The sequence below is a fragment of the Cryptomeria japonica genome, chromosome 2, assembly GCF_030272615.1.
Source record: "Cryptomeria japonica chromosome 2, Sugi_1.0, whole genome shotgun sequence".
Lineage (NCBI taxonomy): Eukaryota > Viridiplantae > Streptophyta > Pinopsida > Cupressales > Cupressaceae > Cryptomeria > Cryptomeria japonica.
This window is the reverse complement of record NC_081406.1, coordinates 643,531,778-643,541,860: the sequence shown is the minus strand read 5'-3', so window position 1 is coordinate 643,541,860 and position 10,083 is coordinate 643,531,778. Positions and strand designations below refer to the sequence as shown.

At 35.9% G+C, this 10,083-nt stretch overlaps 1 protein-coding gene across 1 annotated transcript; it reads left to right on the top strand.

Moving 5' to 3' along the window:
• The first annotated feature begins 800 nt into the window (after window positions 1-800).
• LOC131055712 (galactinol synthase 4-like) lies at window positions 801-3,097 on the top strand. Its single transcript, XM_057990125.2, has 3 exons — window positions 801-1,259; window positions 1,883-2,329; window positions 2,646-3,097. The coding sequence occupies exons 1-3, from the start codon at window positions 942-944 to the stop codon at window positions 2,769-2,771; spliced, it is 891 nt and encodes a 296-aa protein (XP_057846108.2). The 5' UTR covers window positions 801-941; the 3' UTR covers window positions 2,772-3,097.
• The last annotated feature ends 6,986 nt before the right edge of the window (window positions 3,098-10,083 follow it).

The window sequence follows — 10,083 nt, the reverse complement described above, 5'->3', positions numbered from 1 at the left end:
GTACCTCTTTATATAATCCCAAGAATTGGTTGAGAATTGGCGTATTGTTATCGAGGGGTTTATGATTTTGATTTCAATTAATTAATTTTTACAGTCAAATTTGATTCAATGTGCAGAATGCGCATTTGTCGGACCCTCACTTTTCGGATAAAACTCACACTAGTCAAATTCGATGCTGCAATACTCCTTCCTCACAGCTTCTTTGCTCTTCTCGGATGCTGCAACTGAGTTCTATAAGTATCAGCTCATGAAATCCCAAATTAGTATTTGATTATGCTGTCAGTAAGTACTAATTGCTTATCAGAGATTATGAGCCAATGTCAATTGCTTAATTGTTCTCATACCCATTTAGCCCTTGTTAACTAGATTTCAAAATTTCAGTAGGCATTCAGGCTATTAGTTACTCAGGCTATTAGTTATTCTTGTTTTTGGTTTTGATTGTGTGTGATTTTTTTGTATCAATGTTTCGGATCATATTTTGTATGCATCATTCAGACTGTTTTCCCTGTTCTAATAGAGTTGAATAGGTTTTGTTTATTGATATGTAAGAAATGGCTCTTGAGATATTTCCAGTGGTGACCCTCTCCAATCGTACATATGTATCAATTATGATATGCGATCTTATCTGTCTTGTGAGATTTATGTGACAATCATATACTATTTGGTCTGGTGGACATTATTAAAAGCAGGACATTATTAAAAGCAGATTTAGATTGTTCAAATGCTGTAACACACCACCTTCCTCATTGTACACAGCCTTGCGATTTGTTCTGTCATTGATAATCATTGATTATCAGAGATTCTGAGCCATTGGCGGCTGCTTAAGTGTTATCATACCCATTTAGCCATTGTTAACTAGATTTCAAAATTTCAGTTAGCCTCTGCGCTTATTTTCCCTGCCCAGCAGAGTTGTGTGGGTTTTGTTTATTTGTGTGCAGGAAATGGCTCCTCAGGTTCCAGTCGAATTTGTTGGAGAGAAGGCAGAAACGATCCCCAATTATGCGTATGTGACGTTTCTGGCAGGGAATGGAGATCATGTTAAAGGAGTGATTGGGCTGGTGAAGGGCCTGCGCAAAGTGGGCAGCGCTTATAATTTCGTTGTGGCGGTTCTGCCAGATGTCCCACCTGAGCATTGGAAATTACTGAGTAATCAGGGGTGTATTGTGATAGAGATAAAATGCATTTCTCCTCCGGAGAATCAAGTTCAGTTCGCTATGGCCCATAATGTCACGGATTATTCCAAACTTGGGATATGGGAGGTAAATTGGTCAATATAAGTTTGATTTTTTTTTGGTCCATAAACGGTAGAGACATATATTAGCATTGAGTAAATGTTATATATATATGTATGTGAAGATTAACAGTTTGCCAGTTTTTTTAAGTCTTTTTTTTGAAATTAGAAAATTCAAAATGAATTTCATTTCATAAAAATTCAGAAAAAATCATTAGAAGCTATTATAGATTATTATAGATATCATTCTATCTAGAAAATTATCGTCATACTGTCTTTATATAGATTATACACAAAAAAAAAATTGGAAGTCAATAAAAGTTTGATTCTTAATTGTCCAGTATTTTTAAATTTGACTGTGTGAGTTTTTTTTAACTAATGTTTGGGATCATGATCCATCAAATAAGATCTTACATCTATTTAATCATTTTGATCTGCTAATATCCTATTCTCTGGTGATGGTGATGAAAAATAGTATTTAATTCAGAAGAAATCTCACAGTCAAAATCCAGAAATAACTGACAATTTTGAATATGAACTGTGAAAATTTTATGATTTCAGTTTTGATTCTTGTCAAATCAGACATTTTTTTTTATAGGATTTCGTCTCGGATGAAATATCCGTAACAATTACCTAATGTGTGAGGTGCAGCTTGAAGAATACAGCAAGATGATCTATCTGGATGTCGATATACAAGTGTATGATAATATTGATCACCTTTTTCATCTTGCGAACGGCCATTTCTATGCTGTTCCGAATTGCTTCTGTGAAGAGACACGGAGTCATACTCCTCAGTATGCGATTGGCTACTGCCCTGAGAAGATCCAGTGGCCTTTTGAATTAGGGCATCCACCTGCTCTGTATTTCAATACCGGCATGTTCGTGTTTGAGCCCAGTAAATTGACCTACAAAACCCTGCTAAACACCCTGGAAAACACCCCTCATACGCCTTCTCCAGAGCAGGTTTTCTTGAACATGTTTTTCCAGAAGGTGTACAGACCTCTTCCCCTGCTTTATAACCTAGCCTTGCCTATGCTATGGCGCCATCCAGAAAATGTGGAGCTTGATAAAGTTAAAGTCGTGCAATATTGCGCAGATGTAAGTTTATTAACCCTGTTTAAACTTTGACCTTTGAAATTTGGTTTTTTCTGTATATTGATAGCAGTTTTTGGATTTGATTGTGTGTCAATTTTTTATCATCAATATTTCTAATCACATTCTGTGATTCATCATCAGAATAGAAGCAAGAAGTTGTAAAATGGATTGTGAAAATCTTATAGCTTTGATCTCTCTTGCATTCTGATGATAAATCACATTGTAAAAATTCACACAATCAAATCCAAAAACTGCTATCAATATTTGAATGGATTATGAAAATCTTATAGCTTTGATTTTCGCTATATGTTCAATACAGGGATCGAAGCCATGGAGGTACAAAGGGAAAAAGGAGAATATGGAGAGGGAAGATGTAAAGATGCTGGTCAAAAAGTGGTGGGAGATTTACAACGACCCAACTCTGGACTTCAAATGGACAGACTAAAAACCGGATGCTCAAACTGTCTGGTTTGCAACAAATGACAGAAAACTCGTTGTCAGCTGTCGTTGCCCCTATGGACACTATTTCTACACTTACAGTCCATTATGTCCATCAGATTTGTAACTCACTCGAGAATAGATATAAATAATTAATAACTAGCACTTGCAGTCATAGGAGGTGGGCTGCATCTATTCTGGCTCCAAAACAGATCTTTCGTACAGCGTGTTAACGACAAGTTAGTCAATCGCAGTCGTTAATTGTAAAATCGACAGTGTAAAACATGTGACTAACACGCGTGTTAGTCAATTCGTACTGTCGTAGTGTTCACTCGCTTGCCTTTTTAGTAGCTCCTCTTTTAAAATTATGTCATTCTAATACATAGAGACAAATTAGAATAATCATAAATCTATAACTTAATGAGTTTACAACTAATAGCACATGTTTGAACTTGCTATTGAAAGAAGAGAATAATTAGAAGTCTCAAACTTTATCAGAATTAATTACACATACCTAATCTTGATATTGTAAGAGCAATTGTAGGTGAGCTTGTTCATTCTTTCTACTAGTGTTGTATGGATTCTTTTTAATTTTGGAATAGTGCTCCAAAGAGAATGTAGCCTCTATCAAAGAAGACAAATAATTAGAAGTGTATAACTTTATGATATTGTACAAGTAATTGCACATAATTGAACTTGCTATTGGAAGTAATCTATTGAAGAAGAGAATAATTAGAAGGCCATAACTTTATGAGAGTGTACAAGTAATTACATACATACTTGAACTTGCTATTGTGAGAACAATTGTAGGCGAACTTCTTCTTTCTTTGTAATAATCCAAGATGAAGGAAAGGATTTTGAATAGGACAAGCAAGATCAAAATAGTAATAGATGATAGAAGTAATAAATGAATAAGATAAGAGATATGGAATGAAGGGTGTAGATAAGGAGAAATGGATAGGATGCTTGATGCCAATGGAGATCCTTAGCCTTGTCCAGATCAAATGTGCAAAAAAGGGATAATGGATATAGATAGTATAGTGGATAGGAGATGATGAGGCAACATGAAGGATGTGGTAAGTAGGATAGCATGGATGAAACTTGCCCCCAAGTGTGAGTGCAAAAGGATAATGGATTACACATGATGCTTGTTTACCAGGTTTTCATCAGTGTACTTGCCCAAAGTGCCACAAGAGGTGGTTTTCGCCAGTGGAAGGATTATTTCTCTTTACTATTTTCATATTTCTCTTTTTTTCTTCTTTTTTTGTTATGTTTTTTTATGACAACAGATGCATGATAGGAGATGGGGAAAGAGTCAAGTGCATCATTGTTTAGATAGTAGCCTTGAGATATGTGTTGCAATGGACCATGGCTATGAAGTTACGTTCAAAGATGTTGGCATGGTAATGGTAAAGGGGGATGAAACGGATGAGGAGATGCAATGGGGTAAGGATTTATGCAAAGGTTTGGATGGAAGGGATGGAAAGATAGAACCAGAGTTAAATTCGCCCTGGGAACTTCTTCGTATTACCTTGTTTATGGCCAAACTCATGTTTTCCTGATCAATTTACAAATACTCGTCCTCCAGTTAATGAAAGAACTTGAAATTGAGGATCAGGTAGAGGTTTGTCTCCTAAATCTGTTAAAACTTGATGAGAAAAGGATTAATACCCTTCAACACTTCGCTAAGCATCAAGTTGTTTTTCAGCGATGGTTTGACAAAAGAGATAAGGTGAAAGCCTTTCGGATCTCTGACCTAGTTCTGTTATGGGATAAGGCCAAGGAGAAGAAAGGTGATCACCATAAGTTTGAAAGGTTGTAGTTAGGTCCTTACCAGATAGCCGAAATTTTAGGAGAGAACACCTTTAAGTTAAGCTCTTTGACTGGAGAACTTGTACCATTGCTCATCAATGGTCAGTTCCTCAAGCACTATTTTGATTAATCCTCAGTGAAGCTTGACCTATTGTACTATAGTAGATTAGTTGTTTTCATAGATTAGTTGTTTTTGTTTTGTTTGCTTTGTTGCTTGTTTGGGTTTGCATGTTTGTTGTGTTTTCACTTTGTTGCACGCATGTTTCCCTTTTGTTTTTGTTTTTGTTTGTTTGTTTCATTTCGTTCGCTTCCGTTTTGTTGTGTCGAGATATATATTTATTCTCAAATATTCTAAAAGGAAGGTGTTCTTTGCATAACAAGTTGCCAAATTTAGAGAGACTTCGAATCTTTGCTATTTACAACTTCATTATTGTTTGGTTAATTTTGAAACCTTTATCTACACTCATCCAAGGTGGTAAATAATGGTTTAAATATGATATGATTTTTTTTACCCTCAATTGGAAAAGGCTAGCTTGATTACTCAGCACTACCATCACACTAAGATACATCCGAAAATTTTGTAAGATATCAGATGAACCAGTCTCCGAGTGAAAAATCAGAAGTCGGGATGTTTCACGTTGTCCATCGTGATTCCCAACCTAGTAATTGAACTTCAATGTTTGAAAGTTGTTTAAAGGTTACGAAAGAGATAGTCCTTCTATATTCCATGATGTTTTCAAAAAAAAAAAAAGAGAAAAAATAATTGTAAAGACGTAAATTACTCTATCTGACATAATCTACTCTTTATTCATAAATCAATTAAGAAGTCTATTCATACATAATATAAAACAAGTTTAATAAATTGATAAAACAATCATAGATATCAAGGAGTTAAATAAAATTTTCATATACAATGGAAGGTACAAATTTCTCATTACATATCATTATATCATACTTAGGCTTTCTAATGCCTTAAGTATTAAACAAACATAAAGAAAGTGAGATACATCCGTTGATCTCCAATCTGAGTCGCTTCCTTTAAGTCCATCGAATAAAGACAAGAACAAGATTCAGGCGTTTTATCTGCCCAACCTTGAAGCTTACGCTTCCCTGGAATTCTTGGTCAATCAAGAATACCCGACCCTGCACGAATTGCTTTAACAAAAGAATTCGAAAGACAAGAGAGAATATGGTGCGTGCCTAGATGATACAAGCATTTTCATTTTTCTAATTCTTTTAAGAAACAAGCATTATCAATCAAGGATATGGTAGAGAGCATAAATAAAAGAATTTCATCTATTTCAATGGTTTATTCAATTTGATTACTCGGCCAAGTATAATGCCATGCATAGCAAAAATAAATAGTTTGAAAAAAGCAACTATTCTCTCTAAGATTCCATATTCGGCACCCGTCTCGAAAGGTAACTTTCCATACACAAGCCTATCTAGCTTTGTTCACATAAATCTAGAATAAATATATACAAAAGATAATCTTTCGCCTTTTCAATTCTAGCTTCCTATATCTCATAAGATAATATTATAATGTTTAAGAAGACAATCTTTCATTTAATAGAAATTGAAAGAATCAATCTTTTATTACAACCAATCCTATCTAACAGGAAACAATCTTTCATGGATAAACAAATATACATCTGAAAGAAAACAATATTTTGCTTCTATCTTTCAAGCAATTTAAAGACAAGATTAAAATATTAAGAAGGTGTAACACATGTATGTATCTTACATATAAATTGAATAAAATGAGTACACATTCTTTTATTCAATTATCAAAACATTTAAATAGTGTAATCATTAACATGCATTCCATTTCTTATGGTTTAGAAATCTAAGTTTATATTGTCTAAGATCTCTATCTTTCCATGTGTCTCGGTTCATTTACCTCTTTTCTCGAACAACAAATTTAGTTTAATACTAATATGTGACTTTCAATTATTTAAGAACTCAACTCACTGATTTTACTAATTTTTCATAACAACAATCGAACATGATGAAAATTCATAAAGCACTTATCTATATGGTCTTTCAAATGAGACACCTAATAACCATCTTTACTTTTCATGCAAGGATCAAATTCAAAAGTGTAAGTCTTTTCTACACAAATTCAAAATAAACTTCAATTCTTAATAATTCGTTATCCTAGTATTTCCTCTTCTTTTTTATTCAAATTTACAAGTTTTATACACACATTCACTCTATCCTCTTACTCTGTTTCTAGAGGATTTGGTGGTCTAATTTATATGAATTTCACTTATGTTTTCCAACAATCATTTCGAATATCTTCCTTAAGACATTTATGTATAGAATATAATTTTCTAATGAATGTATTTTGATGTTATTCGATAGAATTCTCATAATCAAAAATCTAAAAACTATGACTCTAATTTTGTCTAAGTCTAATCAAAATAGAACATTTTCTCTTTAAATTTCTACAACAAACTTTGTTAAAACAGATTCTACCTCTGACTGATTCTACTCGGTGTAATATTATCTTCCTTCTATCTCACCAAGTTCTCAAGAAGGTCGTTGTTCCTCTGGCGTGACTATCACTCTTCCTTATTCCAGAATTCGACTCTTTTCTCTGAAATTCGACTCTAAATTTGAGATGATCATCATTGATCTTTTACGACTTGGTCGTTACCACATCTAAATCTCCACTACTTTTCTCTTCTACATTCCATCCTCTAATCCTTTGTTGGATCTCTCCTCTCTTCTTTTCCAACTCAATGGTCTATATATAGTGTTGTCGTCTGCCTTCTTTCCTACTTTTAGGCTATCTCTCCTAGTAGTGGATTAATTCTAAATGACACCACTCATGGTTTAATTGCATCGTAACAGACCTAATTGGATTTGAACACCTATGTGTTCACCATGCAAAGTTATCCATCATCTACTTCGTGACACCCAACTACTAAAGTTGTTAAATTCATAATTATCTCTTACTAAGTCGACTTTACTAAAAATTGTTGGTGTAAATAATTATTCATCGTGGATATTATTACACTTACTTAAGTTTACTTAGGATAATGCATTTCATAGTAGTTTGGATATGAGACACTTGGGTGTTTGTGCCACATTGGGATAGTGTGTGTAGGAGAAATTCCACCTTTTATGGTGTTGATCTTGTTATTACACTATCATATCCACTTATAGTGGAGTGATAATTCCACCTTCGTTGGGTGATCCACCTCATGTGGAATATTATATTATTTCTCCTACCTACCCACACCTATTTCCTACCTACCTTTGTTTCTCATTGAGCCACATGTCATATTTATGTGCTCATACATCCATATGGCCTTGCCTATATAAGCAGGCCTCTATTCATTGTATGTAACTATTGAATCCAGTTGATTATTGTTGATCATTTCTATTGATGAGAATACAGTTTATTCTTGTCCTATATTGTGTCTCTATTTTGTACATTTCATTGAGCTCTTGATCTTGGCAAAATCCAACATGGTATCAGAGCCATTGGGGCTTCATTGATTCGTCTTGAAGAGGCATTATTGCGACGTCAAGAGGCAGATCTGAGGAGCAGCATCTTTTGGAGGCATCCTAGACCAGATCCGACCTCGCCATTGCATCCAAAAGACCATTTCCATGAATTTTGGTTATAAAGTCGGCCTATTTTGGTGAGAAAAATTTTTTCTCCAATTTTGCTAGTATTGTACGGATTTACAAATTTTTTATTAATTTTTTCGAAAAAAAAAAAAATTTAATTTTCGGAAAAAATTTTCAAAAAAAATCAAAATTCGGAAAAAAAATTGAAAAATTTCGAAAGCAAAAAAAAAATCGAAAAAATTCAAAAAAAATCAATCCATTTTTGGGGGGTCCGCAGACCCCCCCCCCCCCGTGATCCGTGCGTACTTGCAGGTCTGTTTCTGTCGTTCATCGTCGTCGTACCTGTCGACGCAGTCTGCAACGCCGACCGTACCCACGCGCGTCACGTCTCGTACCAGTCGTCGTCAAGGTCTGCACTGTACATCCCACCGGCCGGGACCCTGACGCCGCCCGAGCGCCTCCGCTCCCAGCCGCAGCTTCCTCCAGCGGCTCCCGCAGCTGCTCCCGACACCACCAGCGCCGTCGGCTCCTTCCGGCGACTACCCTCTCTCCAACCCACCTGCTGCCGCCAGCTCCTCCGCCACGCGGACACATGTCAACCAAACCGGCGAACCCACGTCCGCCACGTGGCAGGCGGCCATTGGCCCGCGGGTACCTTCCGTACACATCGACACGTCAGCTTTTCCGTACACAAAGTCAGATTATGTACGGACTGCCACATCATCTGCCAAATCAGCCTGCCCAGTCAGCAAATCCGTACGGTACGGAATTCACAGTCACCTAACCACGTCATATGTCTGTAAAGTACGGACGTCCAGTCAGTAGGGGGCGAAGTTTTTGCGATAGTCATACGGCCGTCAAATTTGACCCAGTGACTTGCTGACGTCAGCACCACATCAGCAGGGTTTGAAAATTTTGGACCCCCCTCTCATTGAGCTTTTTGATTTTGCAGTTCAACTTCAAATGGCCATAACTTGCTCATTTTTGCTCCTTTTTCGGTGCAATTTTTTTTGAAATGGGCTAGAATTTTGTGCTCTCCGCAGTGGTGAAGAAATTTTTTGATTTTGATGCACGGATTTTTCAGAAAATGCAGTTTTTGGTGACTGTACCTGAGTAATCCCAATTTTTGCAACTTCAGAGGCTTCGTTTAGGGTCATACGACCTCCTTTTTAGGTGCCATTTTTTTTCAAAGTGCGTATTTTTTTGTCTACTTTCACATGATGCTATCAGATTGATGCCATTGTAAGTAGAAATTATACTTTCAGATTTTGGCCATTTTTGGCTCTCTTGGTAATTGTATATTTGCTTGAATCTCAATTAGATTCATTGCACTATTGATTGAAGTCTCTTGTATCTCATTTGAGAAGTTGTAAAATTTACATCATAAGCCCACTTTGCCTTGTTTTGCAAGTGGCTCATTGTAATCGCACTAAGTATAAAGTGTCACAATCATCACTTTGGGGGGTACTTTGATTGAGTGAAATTGGGGGGGTGTCTCTTGTGCTTTTGTGCTCTTATGTTCCTTCCTTTTTGCTGCTATGGGTTCTTCTAAGTTTCCTCTCTTAACTCCACATAATTATGCTACTTGGAAAATTGATGCATGGAGTAAACTTATGGAAAAATGACTCACTCATTACATTGATGGAACTATTGTTGCTCCAATTGATCCTAAGGCTGATCCAATTGGTCACTTAGATTGGCTCACTAAAAATATCATGGCAATTAGTACCTTAAGAAAGTGTGTATCAAAGGATCTCATTTTTCATATTGAGAAGTGTACTCTAATCAAGGATGCTTGGCAAAAGTTTCAAGACTTGTATGGTCAAGTTGATGAGATTAGGGGATATCAAATTGATAGTGATCTCACCATGTTAGATCCCAAGAACTTTGATACTATACAAGATTATGTCACTAAGGCAAATGAG